Consider the following 15,594-nt stretch of genomic DNA (forward strand, 5'->3'; position numbering starts at 1 on the left):
TTGTTGAAGGAATGTAGTTTTTGGATATAACATGAGGACAATAAAAATAAATCAAGAAAAGGATGAGGCAATTCAAATAAATTGTTATTTTAATTTTGTAAACAATATACATTTTAATTAGGGAACAAACATACACAGTAAAAATAACTATTTGCTTGGGAATGACAAATATACAATTTGGGATGGTGTAAACTTTTGAGAATGCCAAAAGACTATGACCAGGGAGGAGTACATAGGGAAAAATCAATCTGTAAACAAAAAATTTTTTAAATAGCTAAAAATTTGCATTTACGTAAAGACAGAGTGGAAATAAATACTAAGACTGGTTCTCATTCTTTAAAAACTTATTATTGCTATTCTGTTTTTTTAAAATAAAAACTTGATTTTAAAGGGAAAAAACCCAACTGCTTCTCATTTATTTAAGACACTTCCGTGTTTTAAATTCAGAAATTACTAACTCTGTAAAATGGAGTATATGCTCATTTGATGAAAAGCCTTAGCCAAACATTTCAAAGGATGTTACGCACTCCATTTCAGGTGAAGAAACCTCTTTGTTCATAATTCTAAATTCATCTCAGTTTTTCACTTAGACTAAAAAGTGTATTTTTTAAAGCTTATTTTCACAGCCCTGCCACCATACTTCATTTTAACTTCCTTCCAAGAAGCTCCTTTAGAATCTTTGGAAGAGTTAGTTATCCAACCCACATACAGTATTTGTGAAAATCTGAGCAATATTTTCTTCTGTTTTCAATACCCTGTTCTCGCGTGGTACTTTGTAACATTTCACGTTAAAGAGTTATTACTCAACCAATGTTGTTAAGAAAACAACCTAAAGATGACTCTTAAAGATACTTTTAATGAGTTAAAACGAACAGCTCAACTTCCATCGTCCACTTGGAAATACCTAGCGCCCTTAGCTTTTTATATTCTCTCTTAATCCAATAATATAATACTTCGGAATATTCCTACTACCAAAGTTCTTTGGAAGAAGGAAAATTGGTAGACAAATATTTGGGAAGACAAATGTGCCATTTTTGTGGACCTCTTTGTAACTTTCACTTGTCATTTTCCAAATATATGGTGTTTAGATGAAGGTCATTCTCCCCTCTCTTGTGGCCTATGATAAGGTTAGCATCCAAGCTTCCTGTGGATTTACTCCAATTGCATTCCCTAAATTCGGCACTACTGACATTTTGGGCTGGTTGTCTTGTGCACTGCAGGACCTTTAGAAGCATCCCTGGCCTCTACCAACTAGATGTCAGTAGTACTCCCTCTCCCCACCTCCAGGACGTGACAACCAAAAATGTCTCCAGACACTACCAAAAGTTCCTCTGGGGGGCGGGGGGGGGGGGAAATCACCCCTATTGAGAACCACTGCTCTAAATAATCCAGCTGAAATTCTTAAACATACCATCAAGCTCAGCTTATTTCTTTTCCATATAAGTTCTAAAATCGCAGCCCAGAATAGTAGTTCTCAAACGTTCGCCTGCACTGGAATCACCTAGAGGACGTGTTAAAACAACAGACTGCGGCTGCCTCCCCTCCCAGTTTCTGATTCACTTAGGTCTGGGGTGGGGGTCCCAAAATTTACATTTCTCACGAATTTCCAGATGATGCTGATGGTCTGGGGACCACATTTTTGAGAATCAATGTTCCAGAAATGAGAACTATTCAGGGCCAGAGCCCAAATCAGGGTTTAAGATGTGTATGTCCTACCCATTTTAGAGGGGAGGAAAACTTCATCTATACCTGCAGTATTGGAATTTCAGCATTTAACCTAAGTTTCCCATTGCTACTATCTGGTCTTAGTAAATCTCTCACAATTTTATTCAGTATTTCCAACTTGAGTCTTATTATCTCATTGAATGGCAAGCAGTACATTTTTATAAGTATAATTTCTTTCCACAGATATGCCTTGTTAACTTCCTTGCGCAGCATTTTCTTATCACCTATGTCATAATTCACAGTTGATACCCTATCACTTCATGGCTTTTATAAAGTATTTATCTACAACAACACTGTGTTCTACTATTTATTCTCTATTTACTATATCTTAAATATCAATTTTATAAAGGTTATCTAACTCACTGGATTGAACATTCCTTTTTATCTTTTAAGACACACCCTATATACAATTATTTTCATTTTGCTTCCTGTGTTTTCCCACACCTATTTGGAAAGGTAGGGTGGTTACTTAATCTTCTCCTTTTTAAAGCACAGTGAAACCCTGTGGGTTATCTTTAACAAAAAAACTTTAGCAAGCATTCAATAGTATGCTGAGAGCTGGTATTATTTTAGTTCAATAAGTCAGTGATTCATAAACTGCCTCCATCTCCACCTTGAAGACCCAGCTCCGTCCTTCTCTGATGACTTGTTAGCTGCCATCACATCGACCCACGACCCACGGCAACCCCATGCGCAATGAGGCCAACCACTGTCTGGTTCTGTATCGACCTCAAGATCAGCTATGACTCTGACTGTTGTGATCTACAGGGCTGATTTTCATTAGTAGATCGCCGAGACTTTCTTCCTAGTCTGTCTTAGTCTGGAAGCTCTGCTGAAACCTGTTCAGCACCGCAGCAAAATGCAAGCTATGCATGAGGTGCACGGACCAGGAACTGAACCCATGCTTCTGGCACCGAAGGCAAGAACTCTATCACCGAACCACCCCTACCCTCTTCTTGGTGACTAGGTAACTCTTATTTATAGCACCTACTTCAGATGTTAAAATAAGTAAATGAAAGGAGTTTAAGACATACTTGCATAATTGTTGAGATCAAACTGCGAGAGAGCATCTACTTTCTCTTTGGGTTTTTTAGGACCTGGTTTGGGGTCTTCTCTTTTTTTCCCAGTAGAATCTTTGGAGTTCTTTTGTCCTGTACCATTAGGTGCTCCTTCTTGGTGGTGTGTAGAGCCACCATTGATGGGGTCAACGCCAGCTGTACCTGCAGACTGGTCATCAAACGGTCTACAGAATAACAATTTGAACTATTATTACCACCACATACCCAAACAAAAGAAAAAAAGTTCTTACTAATAGTTTCTAACGTTCAATCTAAGAAGAAACAGTACTGAGTTAGAAGGCCCAAACTTAAATACCAACAAGGCTTTGAGACTTTTGTTGAGTACAACCTCACTAAAACTGAGCCTCTAAAGACATGGAGATGGGCTAGCTCCCTAGAGTTCTTTACAATAAATTCCTAGATCTCTGATTATGCCCCAAAGCTTCCTATTGTTTATTTGTCCATCAAGTCACAGATGAGCTAATTAACACTGGTTAGAGTAGAAAATTTTTGTGATACAAGCTAACGTATTCACAACTAGATCTTCCTCACACATAGGCAGCATATGAAAATAACATCTATAAAAAGCATTCCATGTTTACGTGTATATATTTTTAAAAGGTTCAAATTTATATGTTAATGTAAACATATAAAAAACTGATATGGAAATAACTCGCTTCATAAATCAAATGTATTCTTACAGTTTGTTGTGAACAATATTCTCTTCTGAAGTTTATTAATTCATATTAGCCTATAATATCACTCAAGATAAAAGCTTACAAAATATCTGACACAGAGCATGGCCTCAAATATGTGAAGAAGAACGAATTGATTTCTTCTAGGTGGGAGTCTCACAAAACATTCATTTTAACTACAACCAGCCTCCTATTTCTGCAGGTTCAAAGTTGTTGCTATCTACACGGCACAAATATCAGATCAAAATTTCCCCTAAGTGTTATTACTTGCAATTCTAATAATTCCATTATATGAACTATTTGCTCTAGTACTTTTGTTACACTGATTCTCCTGGACCTTTAAAGAAGGGAGGTTCAAATTCAGTGAAGCAGGTACTCAAGAAACACACATGGACACAATATCTCCCTGGGACTTAAAAAAAATTATCTGGAAAGCAAAAATATGTTCCCTTACCAGTCTAGTAATCTGAAATGCTAGGTATACACAACTAAGGAACTCAGAGTAACAGAATACTGTCCAAAGAAATTTCTCATCAGCTAGGCTGCAACCTGAGAATTTGGTCAAAAAATAGGGCACTCCCCAAAAGTTGTTTTCTATATGCCAGATACTAAGTACCTCACAAATATCAATTCAATAATCTTCACATTGTTTGTTTGTTTGTTTTTTTTTAATGTTTTTATTGTGGTCTGGGTAAAAGTTTACGGAGCAAATTAGTTTCTCATTCAACAATTTATACACATTAGTGGCAATGCCCTCAATACGACAGCCCTGGGTTTCCCGTTTCCATTCGCCCATCTCTCCTGACCCTTCCTGCCTTCTGCACTTTGTTTGGGGGCAAGTGCTGCCCTTTTAGCCTTGTGTGGTTGACCGTTCTGAGGAGCACGTTCTTCGTGGACGGTGCTGTGCACTCTATGGGCCTGTCTGTTGACCTGCTGGAAGGAGATCTCTGGAAGTGGGTTCAGTTCCAGGTTTGAAGGGTGTCTGAAGGCCGTGGTCTCAACGTTCCACCAGTCTGCATAGTTCAACCTAGAAAATGACCTTTAGGTTCTTCAGAGGGACAAAAGTAGTTACATCTAAAGCAAAACACTCACCCTCTCCTCCCGCTTTTTGACGGGGGGCCACTCCTTCTTTCACTCCTGGGACCTGAGAAATTCCTTCCTGATCTGGGTGGGCCGTTGTTGCTGCCGCGCCGATTCTGGCGATCCACCCCAGGTCTCTGACTGGAAAAACTTCTCTTTGCTATTTCCCTCTTGGGAGGTAAAACATTCTCTCCGGTCTTTACAACTGTTTGTGCGTTCAAATCAGCATTTTTTTTTTCATCCCTCTCTCGCCTCTCATTGAAATCGCTGCTTTCAGAAGCCGTTTCCCATTCTTCATTTGCCTGATCTGAGGAGTTCTGATTAGATAAGTCTGGTGTCTTATTCCCAGAAACATCCCCAGCAGTACTGACTGCTTCTTGGACCACATTGTTAACTGTGCCATTTGTGGCCACTGTCACCTCGCTTGTTTTAGAGGCAGCCTCCCTCTCTCTTAGTCGTCTAAACCGAGGCGGCTTATCTTGCCTTGGTGGTCGGGTAGGGCGTTGCCTTCGGGGCCTCTCTCTAGCTGGGTCAAATTTTCGCTCAAATTTTGGAGGTCGTTTATCAGCTGGTATAGGAATAAACTGCTCATGTCTTCTGGGCAGCTCTCCATCTTCTGGTTTAGGAGCTTCTGCCTGCCTCGGGTTCCACTGATTGTCCCGATAAGCAGGCCTTCGTAAGGTGGAGGGGCGTGAGGGGCGACCTCCAGGATCCCTGCCACCACGTCTGAACGTTCCCCCTCTGCCTCGCCTTGTTGGCTCTCCTTTAGGAAGGAAGCCTGGTTTAGGTCTGTCATCATCCCTCATATAGGGTTTTTCAAGTGGTCTATTATCTATTCGGACATGGTTTTCAGGCTTGAAAGAAAACTGAGGCTTTACAGGCTTTTTGTTTTCAGATCGTTCTTCTCTTTTGGGGAGTTTACCTTTGCTTAAACTATCCTTGTCACTGGCACTTTCATGAACTTCACTGTCTGTGTCAGTCTCTGAACCTCGCTGTCTTCTTCTTTTAGGGACAACTTCAAAATCGGAGCTCTCACTTCGGGTTTCGCTTTCTTCTCGCTGTCTGAGAGGCCCTGAGGGCATGTGCTCTGTTCTTGGCTTAGCGTCTCTATACTGAGGATAATCTCGAGGGTGCCCTCTACCACCCCGGCCTCGCCCTCCATAAGAGCCCCTATAGCTTCGACCTCTGGAGTAATATTCACCTCGGCCTCGACCTCTGTATCCTTGATCTGGAAACCAATCTCTGTCTCTAGCTTCTTTCCAATAGGTCCTAGGGGTTTGTAAAGTTGATTCTTTTTTGAGTGCCGGTCTTGAATCTGGTCGAGGCCTTTCTATGACAATGTCTTTGGTGATGACCTTCTCAGGCGGTTTCTCTTCCTTGACTGTTGGTGCTGAGGCGGTTTGCTGGTTTACAGGTTTAACTGTAGGCTCTACTTGAACACTATTCAGAGGTTCCAAGGGCTTCTCAGTATCTTGAGATGGCTTTTGAGCCACAGTTGAAGTCTCTATTGAAGGAGGTTTCTCTACTTCTGGTGGAGGTGGTGGTGGAGCTGACTGTGGCTGGGTCGGGGCTGAGGGTGGTGGGGGTGAAGGAAGAGCATCTTTCTTTTCTGTCTTTTCAGGCTTTACAACTTTTTCTGTGACCTTTTCTCCTTCTTTTTCCTTCCTCTGCTCCCGTTCCTCTTTCATATCTCTAAGTATAGGTTTTTTAATGGGACCTGATCTTCTCACAGGCCTGTCGTTACCATCTTCCCGTCTGTTGGAGCTTGGCCTTGGGCCCCAACGAGTTTCAGACTTAGATTTATAAAGTTTTTCAGGTTTTGGTCCTTCAGAAGATCGTACGAAGCCATCCTTCTTTGGTTTTTCCTCTGGTCTTTCTGCTGGTTCTTTTGAATCAATGCATCTACTGGTTACTTTAGGAATGCTTGCAGATGGCTCATTTCTTTGTTCCTCTGATTTTTGAGTATGGTTAGATCCATGGGAAACACTTCTTTTCCGAACAGGCTGACTTTCTCCAGCAGAAATCCGCTCTTCTTGAGGAGTGGATACGGTCTTTTGATCAGATACTTCAAAACAAGCAGGCAGACTGTTGGTGTCACTATGGTGAGGTCTAATGTCCTCCACAGATCTGCTTAGAAACTTCTGTACTTCTGTCTCACACGTTTCTCTGAGAAAGTCGGCTTTTGGATGAGACTCCAACTGACTGTGTTCTACAGGATAAGCAGCAGCGATCTGTTCCTGGTCCATGGGGGCTTCAGGCCTGTGATGAAGAGAATTAAAAAATATAACTGACAAAGCACAACCTTTCCCACGTACAGTAAAACAACCTAACTTCAAAACATGAAATGATGAATCCTAATCATAAAGAGCATTTTTATCCATCTATAAAAAGTTTAGACTATGCTGAGGTGAATTTCTAACCCATCAAGAAAATAAATTTCTGCCTAGAATGAAAGGGTATGCTATGGCAACTCTTATCTGTTCCAATTAATTAGAAATGATTATAAAATTTTATCACAAATGAGCCCTTGAAAGGGCAGATGTTCTAAAGCTATGGCTGTAAATTATGAGAGATTACTAATTGTCTGCCGCTGCAAAATCTTTGTAAATTAGGGTTTCTTCTTATCTTGGTCTTAGAAAATTTCCCAAAGATACTGATAGTTAAATGTCTACTATTTCTCACCAGTGGAAGAATTACATCCACACTTGAGCCAGACTGCACAATAAGCATGTCAGACACATTTAAATTTCGTCACATCTAATCTACAGTAAAACTCTGTCAAGTTTTAATACTGAGCACTGAATTTCAGCACTTAGTTCACTGTACATAACTAGGTTACAAAATGCCCTAATGAATCCAGAAATGCAAGAAAAAAGAAAATACATCAAAAAATGAAACAAAGCTCACTAAATAGAATAAAATCAGGCTATTTTTTTATGGTTCAGTCCTAAATCCGAAGGACCTTCAAAGGTATTACACAGCTTTCTTTTCATCATTCTATTTGTCTGTTAATAATTCTAATAACCTATTACCTCCCGTCCTCCGGCTCTTCTGTTATCTTGGGAGTAGTTGCCTGCTGAGGCTCTACATGAGGGTAGGGATCCGACCCCCACATCATACGAGGCTCAGACAGGGAAATGGCATGGTCTCTGGCAGGTCGAGCTATATGCTCGAATGACTCCGAACTGTTTGGTGAGCCTTCCATCTGGTCTCTTCTCATTAATGGCTTAGGAGGAATCATTCCTTTAATGAAAGTTCAGAAAAAGATGAAAAGAGAATTATAAAAAATGACAGTAATAAATTCATGCAGATGCAGAATCTATTAATTAGCAATTATTACTAATTGCTATTTGGAATTTTCTATACTCAACATATGGTCTGGATGTGAATATATATATATATTTCCCCTGAGCAAAACTGATTGACTTAACAAAACATCAGTGGAAACTCCAGGCATCTTGACCCTATGCATGTTAATACAAGTAACCTGAGGATGATACCAACACTGACAAATTTCAGGGAAAATATTCCTATAGCAGATTCCTTTAATCTAGTTTAATTAGCTGATCAAGAGTCTATAAATTATGCTACTTAAAACTTCAGTGTAAACTTTAAAATGAAGATTTGATTCTTGACCAGCTTTTTATCACTCTTAAATTTTCCTGCATACATTCTGGTAACTGATTATCCGGATTTACTCTGATGGATTCCATAAAAGATTGCTAGTTCATTTGTATAAAAACCTCTAAGGAAATTCAAATGGTAGGCTGGTAAATAGTGGAGAAAACGAGAAGGCTGGGAAATGTGGACAAAATTTAAGTGCTGAAATACTCAAAGGGACAAAAGTAATGTAGCCAATAATGATGTTACTAATAAAACAGTGAACAATTTCAGTCTGGAATTTTTTAAATAATATTTATGAAACAGAAAAGTACTAATATTTTGGTTTTACCACAAAGCTGGTACAAGTGTTCGGCATTTTAACTACTGTGTTGAAAGAAAGTTACATAGTTTTATGATTAAAAATCTAGAGCTCAAATATAGGTTTTCAGTAGACTATACCCTCAAAGGAATTAAGGCTAAAAATGGGAAAATAACAAAACACTCTGACCTTGCCAAACTGTGAGCCATGTGACAATGTCAATTTCAACTAACCAGGATGAATGGGTGGAATATCCATAGCAGGTCTTCCTGACATCATGCGAGGATCCATATACGACTGCATCATGAGCCACCGTGGATCAAAACCCATAGAAGCCAAATGCTGAGGGTGAGGCTGCATGGGCTGGTACAGAGGCCTGTGCGGCGGCGGAGGGACAGCACCACCAGATGGCTGCGAAGACACGGACTGTGGAAGCACGCCTTGCTGCTGCTGCTGCTGCTGCTGCTGCTGCTGCTGCCACTGCTGCTGCTTCATCTGCTCCTGGAAAAGAACGACCCCACATCTTGAGATTTTACTTCCACAGGATGAGTTAACACATCACATCACATCACAGAACAGGTGTTCTGAATCCTTGGGAGAAAAAGACAACGAAGAGCAAAGGATGAGCCATAACATTCTGCCCATACCTGATGTAAGCAACTAACCATTCACTCATTATGCTGTACGACCACTGCCTAGGAAAACGGCCTCTAGAAACGAGGCAGGGGAAGAGGGATGACACAGAAGGTCAAGGTAAAATCTGTAATGACAAAGTTTTATTAAAATAGAAAAAAATTTCAGAGCAAATTTCTGTGCTTTGGATACTTTCGGTTTTATGTCAAATTAATTTCTCAAACTATGAAGAATAAACCTTTCCAGTAACATATACATAATAAAATACTTTTAGCCTCACCTGCTGCCGCTGGAACCGTGGTGGTAAAGACTTCTGAAACTGTTTGAAGTAGCCAGATAACACAGCAGGCCGAGGCTGAGCCCCTGACTCTGGTTCTGTTTCATGAGCCACTTGTGTGGTCTCTTTTTCACTGCGACTGCTGTCTTGTCTGGTGAAAACTGGCTCCTCCTCTGCCCAAAAAAAGGTGAAAGATAACTGTCTTCATCCATGACACTTATAAAACACGCAGCTTTTGCAGCAGAATGGAATGATTAGATTGAGGTGTAATAAAAATTAATGAGGAAGACGGTGGCCTCAATACTCCAGTATACTGTTTTGTATTCATATACTGGTAGCCATCCAGGAAGCAACATTTGATTACCAAAACCTTACATTTCCTCAGTGTTGGGTTCTTAAGATAAAGACCACAGGCCCAAATGTCTCACTCGCCATACAAAAATCTGAATTTGATTATTTTGTGCTAATAAAACACACCAAACTTCACCTATTTTCCATTTATTTCAATAAATATCAACACAACTGTCAATATTTACCTGTGGTTCCCTATGACCTCTGTGAAAACAAATGATCTATAGATACTTAAAATAGGGTACATTAGTTTCTGTTGTCTTCTCAGGATCGAGGGTCTATGTTATCTACAAAGAAAACTAACAATAATGAGTTTAAGTCTGAATAAAGCAGAGTGACCGCCCGCTATCTTAAATAATTATTCTATATAAGGGGTGTCAATTATGCTACATCAGAATGAGAACCACACACATATTCAAAGAAAAGATAAAAGACGTTTCATTCTGAGGAAAATGTGAGTCATATTGTTCTAGAGTATGCAATTTGTCACAATTACAAAGCTGAGCTTACAAAAAGAGTTTACTTGTCAATGTAGAAGTCATGCTGTAAAGAATCATAAATTACACTTTTCAAGTCTGCATTACATTCAATATTAAAAATGTTGTAAAAGGGGAAAAACAAAATATTGGAGGGAAAAAAAGAGCCAAGTAGGCATAACACTTAAAATCAAATGGGTATATCTCACTGATAAATTCAGCTAAATTACCACAGGAAAACACATAAACTCTGGATGAAAATGAAACCAACACTAAAGAAGGATTATTAAAAAGAAAACAGTAATTTACACAGAAACCCTGGTGGTGTAGTGGTTAAGTGCTACGGCTGCTAACCAAAGGGTTGGCAGTTCGAATCCGCAAGGCGCAACCTGGAAACTCTATGGGGCAGCTCTACTCTGTTCTATAGGGTCGCTATGAGTTGGAATCGACTCGATGGCACGGGGTTTGGTTTTTGGTATAGCCACTACTGAAAATTTAACTTACACAAGGTGAACACATCTACTCAGTGGCAGAACAAGGACTAAAATATAAATGTCCTTATTTCTAATTCACAGTCTTTTCTCGTTAACTGTTGGTTAACCAGATTCCTTAAGCTTGACCTCTCTTAGCGTTTATTAATATTATGTACACGAGTGTTTTTTTTTTTTATTTCTGTTGTGACAATTTGACTTTTATTGGCGTTTTGAGCAATCTTGTTAAATGTTTGACATAAAATAAAAGCTGAATATTAGAATCAAGGTATCTCTAGTCTGATTAATATGAAGAAAATTTATGAAATCTGATAAATTATCAAATCTCTAAACAAATGATTCACATGACCTTATCTCACTAAGAAAAAGTTGAGATAAAATACTGTTTTTCATAGTTACACTAAAAGTCAAGTTTGAAGGTAACTGTTATGGATTGTGTTCCCCCAAAAATGTGTGTCAACTTGGCTAAGCCATGATTTCCGGTATTGTGAATGTCCACCATTTTGTCACCTGATTTGATTTTCCTAGGTGTTGTAAATCCTGCCTCTGTGATGTTAATGAGGCAGGATTAGAGGCAGTTAAATTTAAGAGGCAGGACACAATCTACAGGATTAGGTTGTATCTTGAGTCAATCTCTTTTCGAGATACAAAAGAAAAGAAGCCAGCAGAGACGGAGGGACCTCCTAACACCAAGAAAGCATTTAGAGTCTTGAGCAGAGGCGCGTGACCGGAGGTTCTTGTGCTGAGATGCTCCCAAGCCAGGGGAAGACTGATGACAAGGACCATCCTCTAGAGCTGACAAAGAAGGAAAGCCCTCCACTGGAGCTGGTGCCCTGAATTCGGACTTCTAGCCTACTAGACTGTGATAGAAAAAACTTCTCTTTGTTAAAGCCATCCACTTGTGGTATTTCTGTTATAGCAGCCTAGATAACTAGGACAGTAACCCTGAGTACAAAGAAAAAATTAAAAATTCTTAAATAGGGTTATAATATGTAAAAAATGCAGCAGAGACTTATTAGAAAGAGCAAGACATTTAGGGTCAGAAAAATCATACTTCTATATCAGAAAACTTACTAAAATTTAACTATTTCTATTTTAAATCATTGTTTTAACTCAACTTGTTCATTAAGACTGAAACTTTCCTACGAGTTTTGTAGCAATGTTTTATGCTATATTTTAATTCCATTAATTACTCTATAAGCCAACTTGAAGAAGGAAAATGTTGATTAGATCTAGAAAAAAACTTTTTTAAAAAAGCATAATTACACAGAAATCAGAATCTGCCAAACATATCAGCTCTACTATATTTAAACTGATATAGAAATAAATCTGAAATTACAAAATGGTTGGGGTTATTTAATTATGACAATGTAACATTTCCATTAAGCTCTCTTTCAGTAGATTTCTATGGGTATTAATGCACGTGAACCAATGAGATTTCATTTAGTTAAACGTCTCAGAATCTGAAAAAAGTGGGGAAGCCAATACAACTTCGCAGGACAAATAGAATTGAAGCTCCTGTAGCAACTTTAGGAAACATTCCAGCGATGCTTATTCAGCTGTTTTTTCCCCTCGCTGAATAAACCCACTGTCATCCTTTCCAAAACCAAATGAACTACTCCTAGCAACACCTGTTTTTCTTTAATATGAAATAAGATAAAGGGGGGGGGGGTCTCATGATCATGTTTCGTACTATAAATGCTATCTTAAAGCAATCAAGTTAATTTAGATGACATACATTAAAAACATACACATACACACAATACACAAACACCCACACCGTAACGTGGGACTTTTTGTAAAGCTCACGGAAGAATGATCGAGCCCACCGTACCTTTAGTACTGCTGTTTTCGCTTGCTTGCTTTTCTATCACAGGCTCTAAAGCAGGTTCTTTGGGTTCAACTTTCTCCTCCGCTTTTTCCCTTTCCTTCTGCTCCAGCTCACGCTCCTTCTCCTGTTCTCTTGTCTTCTGCAGTTCTTTTTCCTTTTCCCGCTGCTGTTCTAGTTCTTTCTCTTTTTCTTGCTTTCTTTCTTTCTCCATTTCTCTTTGTTTTTCCTGCTCCCTCTCTAGTTCTTTCTCTTTTTCCTGTTGCCTCTCCCTCTCTCTCTCCTTCTCCTTCTCTCTCTCCCGTTCCTGTTCTTTTTCAAGTTCTTTCTCACGTTCCCGTTCTTTCTCACGCTCCCTTTCCCTAATTTCCTCTGGAGATGGTTGTTTTTCCACAATGCCGAGCTTCTCATTTAATCGTTTCAGTTTCTCTGCACAAGCTGCCTTCCTTTGTTCTTCCATTCTTCGCTCCTCCTCCTCACGCCGTTTACGGGCACGTTCCACTGCTGCAGAAACTTCTGACTGTTGCCTTCGTCTTTGCTTCCAAATCTCATCTTCATCAGGTACTTGCTGCTTGGGGGGGAAAGGGCCTGCTCTTCCAGGCCCTGCCTGTCGCTCTGGAGGAGGCGGATGCTGAAACAGTAAGATAACAGATGAGCATGACACCTCTGTATTTCTGACCAACACTGGAAATCGAAGGCATAGACAGGGAGAGAAAAGTACTAACAGGAAAACACATTTAAGATGAAAACAAATAACAACATGGGGAAAACAGAAATCTAGATAATTCCCCAAACTAAGACCAGAATAATTAATCCAGACATCCAATTTACTGAGCACATACCTATTTATTGTGTCCAACATTACTGGTTACTCAGTATTTGTTAAGTAAAACCAGACACGACATGAATCTCAATTTAAATTTAGAGACTTAAAGAAAATTCAGAAAAAATCTAAAGTACAAGTGCTTCAGCAACAGCTGCCAGAGAAAAGGCCACAAAGACCCAAAATGGCAGCACGTGGGCCCTGGGAAGACTGAGGTAGCTATGGGAAAAAGCAGGCTAAAGAGCAGAGCGAAGAAGATGGAGACAATGCTGCTGAAGACATCAAAAAGGAGAAGAAATTCCCAGAAAACAGCTTGGGGTGGGACAGGACAGTTCTATCTATATGGAACCCAGGGTGGCACATGGGAGGGTCACCTCCTGAGAGGCTGCGTTTCAATGATTTAACTTTCAAAATAATGTGTTATAAAATGATTGACCACAAAGCCTAAAACCACTGCCAGCAACTATACAAAAGCAAGCAGGATGAAAAGAGCATGTGAAGGACTGAAAACATAAATAAGTTGATTTTTTTTTTTCCTTTAGCATGCTGATTTTAAAAGCTATTAAAAAAAGAAAGAAAGAAAAAAGCCAAACCCACTGCCATCCAATTTTGACTCATAGCAACCCTACAGAACAAAGCAGAACTGCTCCATAGGGTTTCCAAGGCTGTAAATCTCTATGGAAGCAGATTGCCACATCTTACTCCCGCAGAGCAGGCTGGTAGGTTCAAACTGCTGACTTTTCCATTAACAGCCAAGCACTTAACCACTGTGCCACAAGAGTTTAGAATGAAGAAATCTTAAAAGTTACACAATCCAGTCAGAATCTTTACAGAAGAAAAAATAAGGGTGTAATGAAAACACCAGGCTTTACTATAAAGCACCTAATTTACACAGTAAACCCAGAGTAGGCATTTTTTAGAAAACAACTTCATAGAAGTAAAATTTACATAAAACATAATGCACATATTTTAAGGGTATACCTTGATGAGTTTGAACAAACGATATACCTGTGCAACCACCAACCCCAGTCAAGATATTTTCATCACTCTTCAGGACCCGTCTCTGGCCCCAAGGAATAAATAAATGATCTGCTGCCAGCACTAAATAGTACTTTTGTCTTTCTCCTATATATTCCTAAGTGGCTACATACAGTTAGAGTCTCTTCTGTATCTGGCTTCTTCTGTTCAGTCTAATGGTTCTGAGGGTCTTGTATGTTTACCAGAAGTTGTTGTTGTTAGGTGCCACTGAGTGGATTCCAACTCACAGCGCCCCTACAGGACAGAGCAAACTGCCCCACAGGGTTTCCAAGGAGTGGCATGATTTTGTTGCTGGATCATATTTCCTTTGTCATGTATATATGATACAAATATTTTTTTCTGAGGCATATCTTGTCATTTTCTTAGACTGTTTTTCAAAGTCCAATTCATCAGTTTTTCTTATTTATGTTTTTGCGTCCTAAGAAATCTTTGTCTACTCAAAGAAAGTGAAGATTTTCTCCCAGATGTTTTAGTTTTCGTATTTAGATTTGTAATTCATTTTGAGTTAATTTTCATGTATGGTGTGAGGTAATAAGGGTCAAGGTTCATTCCCCCCCCCATGAATATCATGTTCTTCCAACACCATTTGTTGAAAAGACCAACTCTGCCCCATCAATTTACCTTGTCACCTTTAATGGAACTCAATTGACCACATACGTGAAGATAATATACCTGGGCTCCCCTACTTTGACCCACTGGTCCATATGTCTGTCCTTAGGCCAGCACCATACTGTCTTGGTTACTGTAGCTTTAGAGTAAGTCTTCTTAACAGGCAGCATAGATCCTCCTTCAAATTATTTTCTTTTACAAAACTGTTCTGGCTGCTCTAGATCCTTTTGGTTTCCAGGTAATTTTCCAGTATGAGTCTGTCAATTTCTACCCACCCCCCCAAAAAAAGGCTGGAAATTTAGATGGGGGTTGCACTGAACCTATAGATCAATTTGGAAAAAACTGCCATTTAATAATATTGAAGCTGTCAAACCTTGAATACCGTATGTCTCTTTACTAGATCTTTCTTTTAATTTCTCTTATCACTGTTTTATAGTTTTCTGCGAAAAGTTCCTACACATATTTTGTTAAATTCTTCCCAAATAATTGATAATTTTTGGTGCTATTTTAAATGGTATTTAAAAAAAATCCATTGTCCATCTGTTTGATGGCAGTATATACAAATACAACTACATATTTTTACTGACT

The 15,594-nt window shown here is 39.2% G+C and overlaps 1 protein-coding gene across 11 annotated transcripts in view; it reads right to left on the reverse strand.

Annotated features, from left to right (window-relative positions):
• Positions 1–15,594, reverse strand: part of PRRC2C (proline rich coiled-coil 2C) — a 90,023-nt gene that overhangs the window by 29,959 nt on the left and 44,470 nt on the right. For all 11 annotated transcript variants that reach the window (XM_010594952.3, XM_010594954.3, XM_003414875.4 and 8 more), the window contains exons 12-17: positions 12,543–13,167; positions 9,394–9,563; positions 8,714–8,981; positions 7,591–7,801; positions 4,571–6,817; positions 2,760–2,968 (exon numbers count right to left, since the gene is read on the reverse strand). In XM_010594952.3, coding sequence (XP_010593254.2) covers positions 2,760–2,968; positions 4,571–6,817; positions 7,591–7,801; positions 8,714–8,981; positions 9,394–9,563; positions 12,543–13,167 — 3,730 coding nt within the window. The remainder of the gene's footprint in view (positions 1–2,759; positions 2,969–4,570; positions 6,818–7,590; positions 7,802–8,713; positions 8,982–9,393; positions 9,564–12,542; positions 13,168–15,594) is intronic.

Source organism: Loxodonta africana, chromosome 3 (genome assembly GCF_030014295.1).
Source record: "Loxodonta africana isolate mLoxAfr1 chromosome 3, mLoxAfr1.hap2, whole genome shotgun sequence".
Lineage (NCBI taxonomy): Eukaryota > Metazoa > Chordata > Mammalia > Proboscidea > Elephantidae > Loxodonta > Loxodonta africana.